This window comes from Geotrypetes seraphini, chromosome 9 (genome assembly GCF_902459505.1).
Source record: "Geotrypetes seraphini chromosome 9, aGeoSer1.1, whole genome shotgun sequence".
In the NCBI taxonomy this organism is placed as follows: domain Eukaryota; kingdom Metazoa; phylum Chordata; class Amphibia; order Gymnophiona; family Dermophiidae; genus Geotrypetes; species Geotrypetes seraphini.
Window position 1 is genome coordinate 8,881,334 of NC_047092.1, and position 17,629 is coordinate 8,898,962.

General features: G+C 40.6%; 1 protein-coding gene across 1 annotated transcript in view; it reads right to left on the bottom strand.

The window, feature by feature from the left end:
• The window catches only part of TAF3 (TATA-box binding protein associated factor 3), a 178,874-nt gene that overhangs the window by 12,147 nt on the left and 149,098 nt on the right, over positions 1-17,629 (bottom strand). The window contains exon 5 of the mRNA XM_033959039.1: positions 3,295-3,556. Within this exon, the coding sequence (XP_033814930.1) occupies positions 3,295-3,556 (262 nt within the window). The remainder of the gene's footprint in view (positions 1-3,294; positions 3,557-17,629) is intronic.

A 17,629-nucleotide genomic window follows, 5' to 3' on the forward strand; every position in this document is an offset into this window, starting at 1 on the left:
ACCTACTTACCTGCCGGCAAAATGATTTTTTTTTTTCAAGTTTTTCAAGTTTTTATTCATATTTGATAAATAGCTTATTCCATTAACTAAGCGATGTATAGCTTTATAAAAACATAGGTTGTGAAACTAACAGGGTAATACACATCTTTTAACTCTAAGACAAACATGAGACATGGGGATAGCGGGGAGAAGTTACAATTTTTAGTACAAAAAGAGGGAAAAACAAGAAGGAAGGTAGCAAAATAATGGTTTAAAGTTTCATGTGTTAGGTCTCGTTATTAGATCTTGAACGCGTCTTTAAAAAGATAAGTTTTTAACGCTTTTTTTAATGAAATTATGTGTTTTTCTTCTCTAATGTACTGTGGTAGTGCATTCCACAGTTGTGGGGCCATCACAGAAAACAGATCGTGTCTTCTAATGCCTATAATTTTCAAAGAGGGGACGGTTAAAAGGTTTTGCGACGTTGAGCGGAGAGATCGGGAGATGCTGTGAGGGATAAGCATTCTTGAAATAAAGCATGGTTCCATAATGAAATAGGAAATATGCAAACACTGACAATCAGTACAAGGGCATAGCAGTCAGCAACAAAAGTGCAAAATATACCAAGAAAACCGAGAATAAAAACAGCTCGCCTCTCTTTTTGGCCTCAAAGTTTCTAATATGTCTCATCCCTCCCCAGGAATTCCCTACACAAGGGACAACACACATACCAACCAACACATAGCAGTCAAACAAGCAAACAAACCCCACTCACACTCCCCAGTCATTCCCCCTCCTCCCTTCCCCCCCCCAAGCCGGAAGACCAGAGGTAACCGCAGAAACACCCTCCAAAGGGACAAATAGGCCAACACCTCAGGGTTGGTGGAGCGTTTATGATAGCAGAGTTCGAAACATGCCAGCTCAATCATCTGAGTGAGCCAACTGTCGAAGGGAACAGACCCCGCCTGGAGCCAATATTGTAAGCAAAATGAGTTTTAAAGGGAAAATTTCTTGCAACCAAGAAGCAGATGGGTCTACTCAAAAAGTCACCCATCAACATCTTACGTTAACTAACTGAAACCGTAGCGAGTCTGCTCAGGAAAATATGAGTCTCACTGCGTCTTGTCAGGTAGAAACCGACATTTCAGCCACCATGCTGTGGCTTTCTTCAGGGTATGCTGTAGTTTGTCTTTTCTACCTGACGAGACGCAGTGAGACCTGGAAACCTGCGACAAGCACGATGCCAGCTTCGGAAACCCTGAGAGAAGAGTCATGTAAACTTCCCCCTCTGTATTTGCAAATTCTGTATCTACAGATTCGGTTAGTCGCAATTTTTGACCAGAATTTTTTTTTCATTTTTCAGGCTATTTTTAGCCCTGTAAGCCCCCCCCCCCCCCTTCTTAAGCCTTACCTGGTGGTCTAGCGGATTTTCAGGGCAGGAGCGATCTTCCCACTCTCCTGCCCCGTGCAGATCGCTCACAGGAAATGGCTGCCTTGAGCTCCTGTAGTCTCTCGAGCCATTTCCTGTGAGCGATCTGCACGGGGCAGGAGTGTGGGAAGATCGCTCCTGCCTGAAAACCCGCTAGACCACCAGGTGGGGCTTATAGGGCTAAAAATAGCCGGGGAAAGCAGGGGATAAGGGCAGAACCGGCCTGAATATTATTCGCGTTTTTTTCCCATATTCGCGGGCCGGCTCTGCCCCTAACCCCCGCGAATAGGGAGGGGGAAGTGCATATCTCAAATGCATGGGGACACTTCGGGCTCCTTTTACAAAGCCGTGCTAGAGCCTTAACACGCGCTAAATTGCCATGCAGGCGGTAGATTTTCGGCTGGTGCGTATGTTAAAAACGCTAGCGCACCTTTGTAAAAGGAGCCTTTAATACAACTTTAACTTAGCTCAGGGTTTACAAGGCCTCAGTTAGGCCGGCATTCCAGCGCCTCTTCCAGGATGTCTGTGCTAGCTAACCAAGCTAGCTTAAAATGAGGTTTGTAAAAGTACAGGTACCTCGGTTTGCGAGTGTTTTGCAAGACGAGCAAAATACTCAGCAAACTTTTGACTCGCAAACCGAGCACTGCCCCAATCAACGAGCACTTACAATCCAGGAAGCGCTGATCCGGGGGATTCCTCTTCTGTCTTCCGGCCAGCCTTCCACGTCGGGTGCCTTCCGTAGGTTGGAGGACCTCTTTCTGGGCCTGTGCGGCCGGGTGCCGTCCCGCCTCCGCGTTGCGTGTGACGCGCACAGCATCAATCATCGGTGTTTTGCGTGTCATGTGCGGCGTGCGGGTGGGGCGGCGCTCAGCTGCATGGGCTCGGGTGGGGGCTCTCCAGCTTGCGGGAGGCATCCAACGGGGGCATTCGACGGCGGATGGAGGAGGCACTGCGGGGTTCTCTGGCGGCTGGCATCTCCCCCCCCCCCCCGAAGCGGCACTGTGGGGTTCTTCTTCAGATGACCGACGGAGGAGATGGCGCTGCAGCACCCGGCACCTGACATTTATAGACCCCAGGTTCTAGAATGAATCGTTGTTGTTGCCACTATTTTCTATGGGGAACTTTGCTTTGATAAACGAGCATTTTGGATTACAAGCATGCTCCTGGAATGGATTATACTCGTAATCCAAGGTACCACTGTATACTGAAGACTTATCTCCTCTCCATAAAGGAGACATCATAGGGGCAATCCTCTCTGCCCAAACCAAAGAGAAGGTTCTCCAGAGCAGCAACCAAGACAGCGATAGTTCAGAAGGACAGGAGATACTTTGACATTTTCAAACAAAATGCTGTTCAAATCTAGTGTGCACATAAGTACAGTGAATTCCTCTTCTATTGGCCACAAAAACTGCCCCTGCCTATGCGAGGGCATTCGTATACTGAAGACACAGCTTTCACTCCAACATAAGACAAGAACATCTCATTTTGCAGTGTCGAAAGGAACCCAGACTTGCACTAATATTCTATCTGGCTCTTTATACATAGCTGTAAATTAGCAACTATATGAACCAGTTATGAAGGAGGTATTCTATGAACATGACATGCCCTATCCAGATTAGTTTCTCTGCACCATGGGAGGAGTTCACTGTAGCTGGATTTTTCCTGCACAGGAATAAGGAATCGGGAAATGGTTTACACAGTAAATGGGAATTCATTGAAAAAAGGGTTTTGGTCTGCGTCACAACTGCAAAGATCACACAATCATGTCACAAATAAATTTGGAATGACTGGTACTGCTTTGCCCACTGATTGCAATTTTAAGTTGTTACGTTTCACTTTTCTTGGCATTCAGTCCCACAGAGAATGTGCAGGGTGATACTACATACCACATATGTACTGACGGTTTCCGTTACCACGCTCCTGACTGGTCCTTTGGAACCTCCTGCTGAAGGCATGATGGGGGACTGTGGCGGCGCTGCGGCAAGAGCTGCAATTACTTGAGGAGGAAGAGGAGAAGCTGAGACAGGAGGTGGAGGCAGAGGAAGAGGGGGAGTCACCAGCACTGGCGCAGAAGCCAAGGAAGGCAGCGACGGTGGAGCAGGTGTCGATGGTTTAACCTCTGCCGTTGGCACCACTTTGCTGATGACGCTGCCGGTTAAAACCGAGAGAGAGAGTCAGAAAGCTGTTCAGTATGTATATTTTCACACTAAAAAAAAGGCCTGAGCTTTTCTTTCTTTTTTAATTCTTTATTCATTTTCAATATTTTCAATAAGTGCAATACAAATTAAATACATTTTATATTTAAGACATCACTTAATACTCTTTCAAGAAACAAATCAATCTATATCCCTCCCCCCACCCTATCCCATAACTATTATAAATTTTTAATTTAATAATCAAATCTTCAAAAAGCTCATTATGATATACATTTCATATCCATAAGAGATAATAAGCACTAATAAAGAAACCCATACGTTAATTTTACAAGAATTCAGAGAATCATTTAAAAATAAATCTACCCTCCCTCCCTCCCCCTGGATGTGCACATAATATATCCATAAAAATCAAATCTACAATAGATCAACAAAAGACGTCAATGGACCCCATATTAGCTTGAAAATTTTTATATTCCCTAAAGATTCTGCAATCATTTTTTCATATCTGTATATCAAGCATAAATTTGCCCACCAGAATGTAAAGTTAAGATGGTCCCAATTTTTCCAGTACCTGTCATAATTAGGAACAGTCGACCTTTATATTTATCTAACGGATCCCTGATATGCAACACAGTTCCACAAATAACTGCTTCATAAGATAAAGGGATTTTAGATTCTAAGATACGAGTTTCTTTCTGAATCATGCACACAGAAAATGAAAGACATGATCTACTCTGATAGCAGCACAAAACACATTAACATGATGACAGCCTTACCTAAAACATTGCTAAAGAGAAGGCCAAAAAAGATACACAATGAAACGGTAAACTGGAGGAGCCTTCCGGTTCTTATTTGATGTCAGAGGCTGAGTTTCCTTGGGTTCTTATGGTCTTATTCTGAAATCTCTCTTCTGTTCCCTTCATTGTATTAATACATTACAGTATTTTTGCTCACCTTATCGTTAAACCTTCAGATGAGTTATAATAAAACCATTTAAAAGATACGATACAATAAAAGGTAAACTTACTTAAGTCTCTAAGTACATAACACATCCCAAACATTCCTTCCGAGTCATGCTCCTCTTTAGGTCAGCCTCTCCTTTACTCAGCTAGGTATGCACCCCAAATGCTCTCTCGAAAGTGTGCTCGTTTTTGGGTGGCGTTTGTGAGGTGGGAGAAGTGCCTAAGTAAAGATGACCGTTACTCACTACCAAAACTCTACCATTTTAGCCCATAAGCGACTTGCAACAAATAAATAAAAACACTTTATTTATTTATATTCTTTTACAAATTGTTAAACAATTTAGTGGAAATAAACAATTGAAATAAGAAACACAAAAAAAAACAAATTATAAAATAATTCTACATTAGTGACTAATTTCAGAGTCCACAGTCTAGGGAGAGAGAATCCATCACCTCCAAGGGAAGTTGGTTTTCAGGAATAATTCATAGATACCTAATCACATTACAGAGTGTAGTTGGATTCAATTAAGTATCTGCGCTGAAGTTCTTCCAGCTGCCTTAGCCTCAAGAAAAAAGTTCAACTGATCAGGTTCATAAAATATATATCTAATACTTTGATAGGTAATGGCAGCATTTACAAGGAAAATGTAACTGAAAAGTTGCTCCCATACTCAAGGTTAACTGACGATAAGCCAGGAATTTCTTCCCGTCTGGCTTGCATCCATTTCGAAATATCAGGAAATATTGAGATTTTGAACCACGAAATTCCACATTATCAGTCTTATAGAATAGGCAAAGAATTGCCTCCTTGTCTTGTAGAAAAACGAAGGTTACCAATAAAGTTGCTCTAGTGACTATTTCTTCTTGTTGAGATGTTTCCAACATACCAGTGAGGTCCAAATCTCCTGGTACGGTTCTTTTGCCTCTATCTTCTTTAGGAAAATTCAAATAATATAGCATGTTATTTTCAGGAAATTTCAGTACTAATTTTAAGAAGGAATGAAATAAATCTCTTGATGTTTGAAATTTGGAAACAGGAAAATTTAAAAGTCTAAGGTTCAAACTTCTATTTGCATTTTCCAAATTTTCCATTTTCCTAGTAAGCAAACACTTTTCCTTCATTTGTGAATTAATGGAAACCTTCACTTCTGCCATTGATTTTTCTAAATTGTCCATTCTATCGGACTGTGTTTGAAATTTCTTTTCAAAAGTTTTAAATTGACTGTTAGTATTCTGTACTGAGGTAACAAATTGAGAGAATACCTTACGTAGAGATTCCAAACCACTCCAAATCGTTTCCATGTCAATCACCTCAGGTCTTGTTAAAGGAGCAGGAAAAGATATTCCAGGAACTACCCCAATGGGTTCCACCTCCTCCTTCCCTGCTTCAATGCAGGTTTCAATTCCTCCGTCCTCTGATGTCAGCTGTAGAGAAGTTGACAAGCTATGTATCACATCGGGGGTCAGGGGTGAGATCTAAAACGCCGACGGAGACATCAGCTCCGGCGTCCCCGACATCCTCCCAGGACGCGGAGGAACTCCAGGCTCCAATGGGCTAAGCGACACCTCATCTTCTAAGATTGAGGCCTGCCCACCTCGGTCTGCGGATAAGCCCACTCTAACCGGGATGGCGTACACTGTTATTGCCACCTGCCGCAACACCGAAGTAGCAGAGGAGGCTGGAAGCATAGAAACATAGAAGATGACGGCAGAAAAGGGCTACAGCCTATCAAGTCTGCCCACTCTGCTTACCCACCCCCTGTCTATGCCCTAATGACCCAATTTCCTTATCTTGACCCTCGTAGGGATCCCACATGGGTATCCCATTTATTCTTAAAGTCTGGCACGCTGTCTGCCTCGATCACCTACACTGGAAGCTTGTTGCAATGATCAACCACTCTCTCTGTGAAGAAATACTTTCTGGTGTCGCCATGAAAATTTCCGCCCCTGAGTTTGAGCGGGTGCCCTCTTGTGGCCAAGGGTCCCTTGAGAAAGAAAATATCTTCCACTTCAACACGTCCCGTGAGGTACTTAAATGTTTCGATCATGTCTCCCCTCTGTTTGCCCCTGCGCTTAGGCATAGTAAAAGGTAAAACTTTTTGATGGAAATGTAATTTGCCAGTAAAGTGCAGGAGCAGTTTGTAGACGCGACTCACTCCGTCGCCATCTTGGATCCCCCCTCCACATAAAAACACTTTATATATACAATTCAAAACCACTCTGGAAATTATCAAATAAAAATACATTTTAAGTAAAAATCCAAATTCCTTGCAATGTTTCTTTATTAACAGACAGAAAACAAAGAGAGAGGCTGGTGCCACAGAACCAAAGAGGAAATTAAAACAAAAGCACTTTGCAAGTTGATGTCTAAATAAAATATATTGCTAATTTATTTATATATATCAGTTTGATCTCAACCAAAATAGGTCCACTGCATAAAACAGGAGCTGTGGTTAAAAAAAAACAACAACCTTGAAATTAATGTGGGTCGATGCACAATATTAAGGTAATGTTTTTTGGTAAATTCTGCCCTAAGAGAACAATTTTCAAACTACCTGCACAGCTGCAAAGTTGCAGTTTTTAAATTAAGCTTGAACTTTCATTTTGAAATCAACTAAAGGAAAAATCTTCTCTCCTTCTCCCGGTTGAGGGGCATGCATTCATTTCTGTAGAAATGTCTTTTCCAACAGTCCACATGCTGTTTTTGCCTGACTGACCACTGCCCTGGGCACACCTCCATTAAAAATGTGGGTAAAAAACACGTACCCTGTGGAAGTTCATATCGTGGGCAGACTATTTTCAGACCGTCCCCTCCTCTACCTCCCCCTTCCTCCTTTCTCATCCAATTTGACTCCTGCTTTCTGGCTTTCTTGATTCGTTGTCTCCCTCCCCCCTCCTTCTTAGGAATTTTAACATTCACATTGATGAAACCTCTCACACATATGCCTCTAAGTTTCTTGCCTTAACCTCATGCATATTCATTGGGGACATCCTGAAAACCTGATTTGTTGGTGGGAGTGAAGACCAAGAATTCTACTGTGACCTAGATCTTTTCTATAATATCCACTCTCACCACTGACAGTAATCCACCTTCCTTAAAATTCCACAGTCAAAGTAAATAGTCAAAATAAATACTGTAAGCTCTTTTGAGCAGGGACTGTCTCTTCCATGTTTTGGTGTACAGCACTGCATATGCCTGGTAGTGCTACAGAAATGATAAATAGTAATAGTAAACCTCCTCATTTGACCTCCAGCTATGCTCCACTACCCCCACACCGGTATAGCCACTACCTTGATCTTGTCTTCTCCAACTGCTTTTACCACATTCTCTGGCAACGCGTTCCAGAGCTTAACTATCTGAGTGGAAAAATATTTTCTCCTATTAGTTTTAAAAATATTACTTTGTAACTTCATTGAGTGTCTCCTAGTCTCTGTAATTTATGATGGCGTAAAAAACATCAATCCACTTGTACCTGGTCTACTCCACTCAGGATTTTGTAGACTTCAATCATCTCTCCTCAGCCGTCTTTTTTCCAAGCTGAAGAGTCCTAATCTTTTTACTCTTTCCTCATACGAGAGGAGTTCCATCTCCTTTATCATCTTGATCGCTCTTCTTTGAACCTTTTCTAGTTCCACTATATCTTTCTTGAGATAAGGCGACCAGAATTGAACGCAATACTCTAGGGAGGTCGCACCATGGACCATCCCTTTTTTAATAATTCCTAGCGTCGTCTTTGCTTTATTGGCTGCTGCAGATCAGATCCCTTGAAGGACTCCGGAACTTTAGTAAAGCAATAAAAACTTACCTTTTCACCTAATCCCTTGCTTATTGGAATTAAATCTCTGTATATACGTTGAATTAGGATGAACAAAATGTATTGCAAGTATGGCAAATTGCAAACCATTCTAAGCTCATTGCAGAGAACAGGATAGAAAACGAATCAAATAAATACATAAGAAAGCTTCAAAATTGAACTAATGTATTGCTAACAAATCTACTGCACAATTTATAAAATTCTATGCACTACCACAAAGTTACTAACATGGAATTTATATGCTTCTGGAATTAAGGTTTAGCTTATCGTCCTATCAAATGGAGTAAAATAACTTATCAGAAGGGCTACAATTATAACAAAAGGGAAGCTGCCGGAGTTTTCCCCTGCTGACGCCACCACCACCGCCACGCACGCCGCAGGGGTAGAAGATACGCAAACTTAGCCCCTCCCCCTGGTATAACAGACAGCGAAGCGTGTGCTGTTTTCTCTGCTGGCTATGTTTTTTATGCTTGTTTTGATCCTGGTTGTATGTTCCCTTTGCAATTGCTAATAAAGACAATTAAAAAAAAAAGGGCTACAATTCAAACACTGAACATTTGGGACTGATGTAATGAAATGTGCTAGGCTTTGTTTGTACACAGTTTTAGTTTGCGTTTTGCATATAATTTTGTACATTACCATTGGCGCCTTATGTTAAAATAAATTTTGCTCATGAGCTGACTGTACACAAAGATTCGGGAAAATATCAGCACATAGCTTACTCAAATTCCATTGTAACAAAGCTGTGTTAAAATTTGTTCTTACCTGATAATGTTCTTTCCTTGATTCCTGCTAGACCAGTCCATACTGATGGGTTATGCTCCCCTAAAAGCAGATAGGAGGTAGAGAGTTTGAACAGTCTCAGTGACTTCACCTTTATAGACAGTGGTGCAGCCTGCAACACTTCAGCATTTCTCTCCCTCCAGCAGACGGTGTAGGTTGGACTGGTGCAGCAGGTTCCCTTAAGTTATTGTTGGCATGGCTCCCCAGGGTGCAGTCCATGGCATCCAGCCCCTCAAGACTGAGCTTTGTTCACGCTGTTAATCCCAAGGACGGGTTAACAGACCTGCTGGTTGAGCTTGGCAGCTCCATTTTTCCAGAGTTGGTTCTATAGGGATCCAGATGGTGGGAGGTGGAGGTGGAGAGTCCCATATTTCTCTCTTCCACACCCCCCCCCTCAACTTTGTTTGTACCACACTTGGAGTTTCAGCTGATGTCATAACTCCACAGAGAGGCTAATTTCTATGTTAAAATTTTGTATCAAAAGCATTAATTTGGCACACTTTAGCATATGAGTTATTGTAAAAGATCATAACTGCATTACTTGCAAAGTAGCCCTCCCCCAGATCACCTTACATTCCCTGATGGTCTAGTCAGGCTAGGAGAAATGTTCTAGACATGGCAGCCATTTTGAGAGCAAAGCCAGAATGGGAAAGAGTAACTGAGGATCACTCCTGCCACAACTACACCACTACCACCAGGAATTGTAAGATAAGCCCAGGGTTAGGATGAGAAAGCACTCGGGAAGGGGAAGGGAGAGAAAAAGGACAAAGCACAAATTTCAGCTTCCACTGAAAACACACAGCCATTTTTGGCCAAAACTAAAAACATGACTGAAAAGTAAAATAACCTTTCAGCCAAAAACAAAACCAGGCAGAAAAAAGAATTTGGGGCCAGTTTTGGCACTGTAACCAAAACTGAAATTTAAGAACATAAGAACATAAGAACATAAGAACTGCCTTCTCCGGATCAGACCTTCGGTCCATCAAGTCCGGCGATCCGCACACGCGGAGGCCCTGCCAGGTGTACACCTGGCGTAATTTATATTCCACCATATCCTTATATGCCTCTCTTAAGGAGATATGCATCTAGTTTGCTCTTGAAGCCTAGGACGGTAGATTCCGCAATAATCTCCTCTGGGAGAGCATTCCAGGTGTCAACCACTCTCTGAGTGAAGCAGAACTTCCTGACATTAGTCCTGAACCTGTCCCCCCTTAGCTTCATTAACCTTTACTCAAGTAGGTAGTTGGCATTATCAGAGAGTCTCCCAGGTCCCTGATTATAACAAGCCAGACAGTCTCAGTCATGCGCATTTTCACCAGGACCTCTAATAATTTATATTAGCTATTCTGCTATTTGTTTTGGAATCCCAAACGCTCATCATTCAATCAGTTGACTAAATTAATAAGGTGGATAGAGATATGGGGTTGAGGAGAATTTTCAGAGCCTTGAGCATTTATTTTCTAATAAACATTTAGTTAAATGTTTCTGCTGAGAGGACTGGTGCAAGGGTAGAAAATACATTAATGAACCTTCAGTTTTGTGCCCCCTTCAATTAACTTTCAAGCCAATAAACTAAAACTAAAGCTTAACTTTGTCTACCGAGTCATCATTCTGAGAAGGCTCGACTCAGTTTACAGCGATTAAATAAATAGGGAATGATTTACAAATGATAAATAAAAGATAATAGCAAAATTTCAAAAGAATTAATTTTCATAAAGTTTGGCAAATAGAGTAGTTTTTAAAGATTTAATGAAAAATTGAAACGAACTGGAACTCCTTAAAAAAAAAAAAGGGGGAGATCGTTCCAGAGTTGAGAGAATTTAAAGACCAAAGATTGACTGAAGATCTTGACTCCTTTAATCCCTTTTTTAGAAGGAAGGGATAGTTTAAATTGTTGGATAACTCTTGCAAAGGAGAATCAGTAAACGTTCCAAAATAAAGGAATAAGAGGATTAAAGATACCATATAGAATTTTAAAAGAAATACGAGCGCATTTAAATTGAGTTCTAAAATAAACCGGGAGCCAATGAAGACTCTGAAGCAAAGGGGTCACATGGTCAAATTTACGTTTTCCAAAGATCAGCTTTGCAGTGGTATTCTGAATTAATTGTAATCTATGAAGACAAATTTTTTGTAATGACGATGTAGATAGCGTTACAGTAATCAAGACGAGATAATATAATTGATTTAACTAAGACAGAAAAACCACAAATCACACCCCTCTCAACAATTTATAATTAAACTGAAGAATCACGATCACCCTTGCACATTCACTGCCAATTCTGCATGGTTTCATTCCGTCACAGGCTTTCCCTCTTCCACACTATTCCATCTGTCCTATTAAGTTTTCCCTTTCTTACTTAAGTCCGTTAAGAAGTTCTCTGCTGAAAGATCAATCTCTCTCAGAGTAACCAAGACTGCCCCTAGGTAGGTCCCACAATAACCTCCTGCTCCTTGCATTACTTCTCTTGGCGGATTTGTGTCATGGTGCCCTAACTGTTGCAAACACTGGTCTTATTCATAAAAACGTGCAAGAGGAAGAACCTGAAGAAGGATTTCTTTACCTGTTTCCCCACTACAAAACAGTGAAATAAATAGAAAGGGTCGGGAGGTGCTTGGTCTGAAATGCAAGCCCACAGCTCGACAAGTCAATAAAGAGCCATGGTTAGAGACAAATGCAATCTGGATACACCTAGACAGGGAGTTTAATGATCCCCTTATTTGGCTATTGTGTGCAAACAGTATGGAGCCAGTAAGCTAAATTATCAGACTGAATTACTGAGGCTCTTGGCCACTATAGGATATACCAAGTTCAAAAGTTCTTCCACAATGGCTTAATTATTTACCTTTGAGGACAAATAAGCATTATTTAAGAATAAGAAATATTGAACAGGATAGCATATTTACTTAACCTTTGCCAAATTAAGATCACCCATTTAATTTATCCTAATTAAAGGATGCTTCTCAATCAGCACAGATTTTAATTTTATACTTCAGAAAACAAATTTGTTCTGGCTCGTGGATGTAGAAATGGCCATTACAAAAGCACAGATATCTAACTACCATGAAAACACTACCATGGTGGTACGTAAGCATTTTTCTCAATGCTGTTATGAACTTATTTAAGAAACTGAGGTAGAAATGGAACAGAGTATATATAACTTGAGGTTGCAGGGAGGAAGACTTAGGAGTAATGTTAGGTAATTAATTTTCACAGAGAGGGTGGTGGATGCCTGGAATGCCCTCCCGAGGGAGGTGGTGGAGAGGAAAACGGTGATGGAACTCAAAAAAGCGTGGGATAAAGAGGATTTCTAATTAGAAAATCAATGGTATAAATTAAAGAACTAAGGTGGTATTGGACAGACTCTTACAGTTTGTATCCTATATATGGTGATTTGGTGTAGGATTGGGCTTAGGAGGGCATCAATGGGAACTCCACTAACTTGGAACATGATGGCGTTACTGGCCAGACTTTATGCAGTGTTCTCCCTAGCGACTTTTAGCCGGGCGCTCCGCCTGGCTAATTTAAGTGAGCGCCCAGCTGTGAATTTCAGACAGACAGTCTGGAACGACACTTGTTAATAGTGAAACCGCAACTACCCTTCAAAATCTAGTTGACGGGACAGGGTTCTCATTACAGGAGCTCACAAATCTCTCTGCTTTTTTGGCCGGTTCCAGACCGCCTATTGCTGAGGGGTTTTTTTCATTGGTTCAGCTGAAGCACAACAGGCCAATCACAAATGACCTTAGAACTCTGAGGTCATTTGCAATCGGTTCATTGTGCCCTAGCTGAGCCAATGAAAATTCCGGCCATGCCGGGAAGAGCGCCAACACTAGCGAGCCCACCATGGCCAAAGAGGAGAGCAAAAAACCTTTGACAGAACCGCGCCGACTAGAAGCACTTCATTTACAACCCACGGAATGGAGAAGTCCTGGGGCAGACGGCCAGCAGCTAGGGTAGGAGCCTGGAGAGTGAGGGAGGAGGTTTGGAGGTGAACCAGTGGGTTATTTTTCTTTTTTTACCAGTAGCTTTCATCAGTGTGAGAGGTGTGTATAGGTGTCTGTATGTGTGTGCGCTGCCGTTGACTGTACAGTCTGTGCTCCCTTCCCTGAGCGGTGACAGCCTTTGTATAATGAGAGAATGCGCTCCCACCAGTTCCGTTAAAAAAAGTCGAAATTCACAGCTTAGGGAAGCAAAAAAGAAAGTTGTAAGGGACGGGGAGAGGGAGATGAGCTGATGACGGAACGCAGGCCTCCTAAGGCAGACTGGGACATTGCTGAAACAAGGCTGCCCTGTGAACTTCTAAAAGCTAAGTTACTCAGATTTTCATATTTCAGCATTTCATATTTCAGCTTTTCACTGGTTTTCAGCATTATATCTGCTTAATTTCTCTTCTCCTCCCTGTTTCTTACTAAAAAAATATTAAAAAAAGCACAAAAAAATCCTTCTCTTTCCTCTGTTAAATCTCATTTCCTCTTCCTGCAGTTTTGTTTAAAATACTGTGTTTTAGGTGGTATAGAGCCTATATTTCTGGTGCCTGTGGCTCAGGGTGACTAAAGTAGGGAAAATCCTGTTATAAATCCTGTGTTTTAGGGTAGCACTGATAGAACCTGCAGTTTTGTTTAAAATACTGTGTTTTAGGTGGTATAGAGCCTATATTTCTGGTGCCTGTGGCTCAGGGTGACTAAAGTAGGGAAAATCCTGTTATAAATCCTGTGTTTTAGAGTAGCACTGATAGAACCTGCATTTTTGTTTAAAATACTGTGTTTTAGGTGGTATAGAGCCTATATTTCTGTCTTACCAGTATTCAGCCATTGTTTTCTGCTGATTAGGTGGAGAAGGGAGGGGTTCTGTTTTACTTCTAAGGTTAATTGCATTATCTTTGGGACATTGCTGAAACAAGGCTGCCCTGTGAACTTCTAAAAGCTAAGTTACTCAGAATTTCATATTTCAGCATTTCATATTTCAGCTTTTCAGCATTATATCTGCTTAATTTCTCTTCTCCTCCCTGTTTCTTACTAAAAAAATATAAAAAAAAAGCACAAAAAAATCCTTCTCTTTCCTCTGTTAAATCTCATTTCCTCTTCCTGCAGTTTTGTTTAAAATACTGTGTTTTAGGTGGTATAGAGCCTATATTTCTGGTGCCTGTGGCTCAGGGTGACTAAAGTAGGGAAAATCCTGTTATAAATCCTGTGTTTTAGGGTAGCACTGATAGAACCTGCAGTTTTGTTTAAAATACTGTGTTTTAGGTGGTATAGAGCCTATATTTCTGTCTTACCAGTATTCAGCCATTGTTTTCTGCTGATTAGGTGGAGAAGGGAGGGGTTCTGTTTTACTTCTAAGGTTAATTGCATTATCTTTGGGACATTGCTGAAACAAGGCTGCCCTGTGAACTTCTAAAAGCTAAGTTACTCAGAATTTCATATTTCAGCATTTCATATTTCAGCTTTTCACTGGTTTTCAGCATTATATCTGCTTAATTTCTCTTCTCCTCCCTGTTTCTTACTAAAAAAATATAAAAAAAAAGCACAAAAAAATCCTTCTCTTTCCTCTGTTAAATCTCATTTCCTCTTCCTGCAGTTTTGTTTAAAATACTGTGTTTTAGGTGGTATAGAGCCTATATTTCTGGTGCCTGTGGCTCAGGGTGACTAAAGTAGGGAAAATCCTGTTATAAATCCTGTGTTTTAGGGTAGCACTGATAGAACCTGCAGTTTTGTTTAAAATACTGTGTTTTAGGTGGTATAGAGCCTATATTTCTGGTGCCTGTGGCTCAGGGTGACTAAAGTAGGGAAAATCCTGTTATAAATCCTGTGTTTTAGAGTAGCACTGATAGAACCTGCAGTTTTGTTTAAAATACTGTGTTTTAGGTGGTATAGAGCCTATATTTCTGGTGCCTGTGGCTCAGGGTGACTAAAGTAGGGAAAATCCTGTTATAAATCCTGTGTTTTAGGGTAGCACTGATAGAACCTGCAGTTTTGTTTAAAATACTGTGTTTTAGGTGGTATAGAGCCTATATTTCTGTCTTACCAGTATTCAGCCATTGTTTTCTGCTGATTAGGTGGAGAAGGGAGGGGTTCTGTTTTACTTCTAAGGTTAATTGCATTATCTTTGGGACATTGCTGAAACAAGGCTGCCCTGTGAACTTCTAAAAGCTAAGTTACTCAGATTTTCATATTTCAGCATTTCATATTTCAGCTTTTCACTGGTTTTCAGCATTATATCTGCTTAATTTCTCTTCTCCTCCCTGTTTCTTACTAAAAAAATATTTAAAAAAAGCACAAAAAAATCCTTCTCTTTCCTCTGTTAAATCTCATTTCCTCTTCCTGCAGTTTTGTTTAAAATACTGTGTTTTAGGTGGTATAGAGCCTATATTTCTGGTGCCTGTGGCTCAGGGTGACTAAAGTAGGGAAAATCCTGTTATAAATCCTGTGTTTTAGGGTAGCACTGATAGAACCTGCAGTTTTGTTTAAAATACTGTGTTTTAGGTGGTATAGAGCCTATATTTCTGGTGCCTGTGGCTCAGGGTGACTAAAGTAGGGAAAATCCTGTTATAAATCCTGTGTTTTAGAGTAGCACTGATAGAACCTGCATTTTTGTTTAAAATACTGTGTTTTAGGTGGTATAGAGCCTATATTTCTGTCTTACCAGTATTCAGCCATTGTTTTCTGCTGATTAGGTGGAGAAGGGAGGGGTTCTGTTTTACTTCTAAGGTTAATTGCATTATCTTTGGGACATTGCTGAAACAAGGCTGCCCTGTGAACTTCTAAAAGCTAAGTTACTCAGATTTTCATATTTCAGCATTTCATATTTCAGCTTTTCACTGGTTTTCAGCATTATATCTGCTTAATTTCTCTTCTCCTCCCTGTTTCTTACTAAAAAAAATATAAAAAAAAAGCACAAAAAAATCCTTCTCTTTCCTCTGTTAAATCTTATTTCCTCTTCCTGCAGTTTTGTTTAAAATACTGTGTTTTAGGTGGTATAGAGCCTATATTTCTGGTGCCTGTGGCTCAGGGTGACTAAAGTAGGGAAAATCCTGTTATAAATCCTGTGTTTTAGAGTAGCACTGATAGAACCTGCAGTTTTGTTTAAAATACTGTGTTTTAGGTGGTATAGAGCCTATATTTCTGGTGCCTGTGGCTCAGGGTGACTAAAGTAGGGAAAATCCTGTTATAAATCCTGTGTTTTAGGGTAGCACTGATAGAACCTGCAGTTTTGTTTAAAATACTGTGTTTTAGGTGGTATAGAGCCTATATTTCTGGTGCCTGTGGCTCAGGGTGACTAAAGTAGGGAAAATCCTGTTATAAATCCTGTGTTTTAGAGTAGCACTGATAGAACCTGCATTTTTGTTTAAAATACTGTGTTTTAGGTGGTATAGAGCCTATATTTCTGTCTTACCAGTATTCAGCCATTGTTTTCTGCTGATTAGGTGGAGAAGGGAGGGGTTCTGTTTTACTTCTAAGGTTAATTGCATTATCTTTGGGACATTGCTGAAACAAGGCTGCCCTGTGAACTTCTAAAAGCTAAGTTACTCAGATTTTCATATTTCAGCATTTCATATTTCAGCTTTTCACTGGTTTTCAGCATTATATCTGCTTAATTTCTCTTCTCCTCCCTGTTTCTTACTAAAAAAATATAAAAAAAAAGCACAAAAAAATCCTTCTCTTTCCTCCGTTAAATCTCATTTCCTCTTCCTGCAGTTTTGTTTAAAATACTGTGTTTTAGGTGGTATAGAGCCTATATTTCTGGTGCCTGTGGCTCAGGGTGACTAAAGTAGGGAAAATCCTGTTATAAATCCTGTGTTTTAGGGTAGCACTGATAGAACCTGCAGTTTTGTTTAAAATACTGTGTTTTAGGTGGTATAGAGCCTATATTTCTGGTGCCTGTGGCTCAGGGTGACTAAAGTAGGGAAAATCCTGTTATAAATCCTGTGTTTTAGGGTAGCACTGATAGAACCTGCAGTTTTGTTTAAAATACTGTGTTTTAGGTGGTATAGAGCCTATATTTCTGTCTTACCAGTATTCAGCCATTGTTTTCTGCTGATTAGGTGGAGAAGGGAGGGGTTCTGTTTTACTTCTAAGGTTAATTGCATTATCTTTGGGACATTGCTGAAACAAGGCTGCCCTGTGAACTTCTAAAAGCTAAGTTACTCAGATTTTCATATTTCAGCATTTCATATTTCAGCTTTTCACTGGTTTTCAGCATTATATCTGCTTAATTTCTCTTCTCCTCCCTGTTTCTTACTAAAAAAAATATAAAAAAAAAGCACAAAAAAATCCTTCTCTTTCCTCTGTTAAATCTTATTTCCTCTTCCTGCAGTTTTGTTTAAAATACTGTGTTTTAGGTGGTATAGAGCCTATATTTCTGGTGCCTGTGGCTCAGGGTGACTAAAGTAGGGAAAATCCTGTTATAAATCCTGTGTTTTAGGGTAGCACTGATAGAACCTGCAGTTTTGTTTAAAATACTGTGTTTTAGGTGGTATAGAGCCTATATTTCTGGTGCCTGTG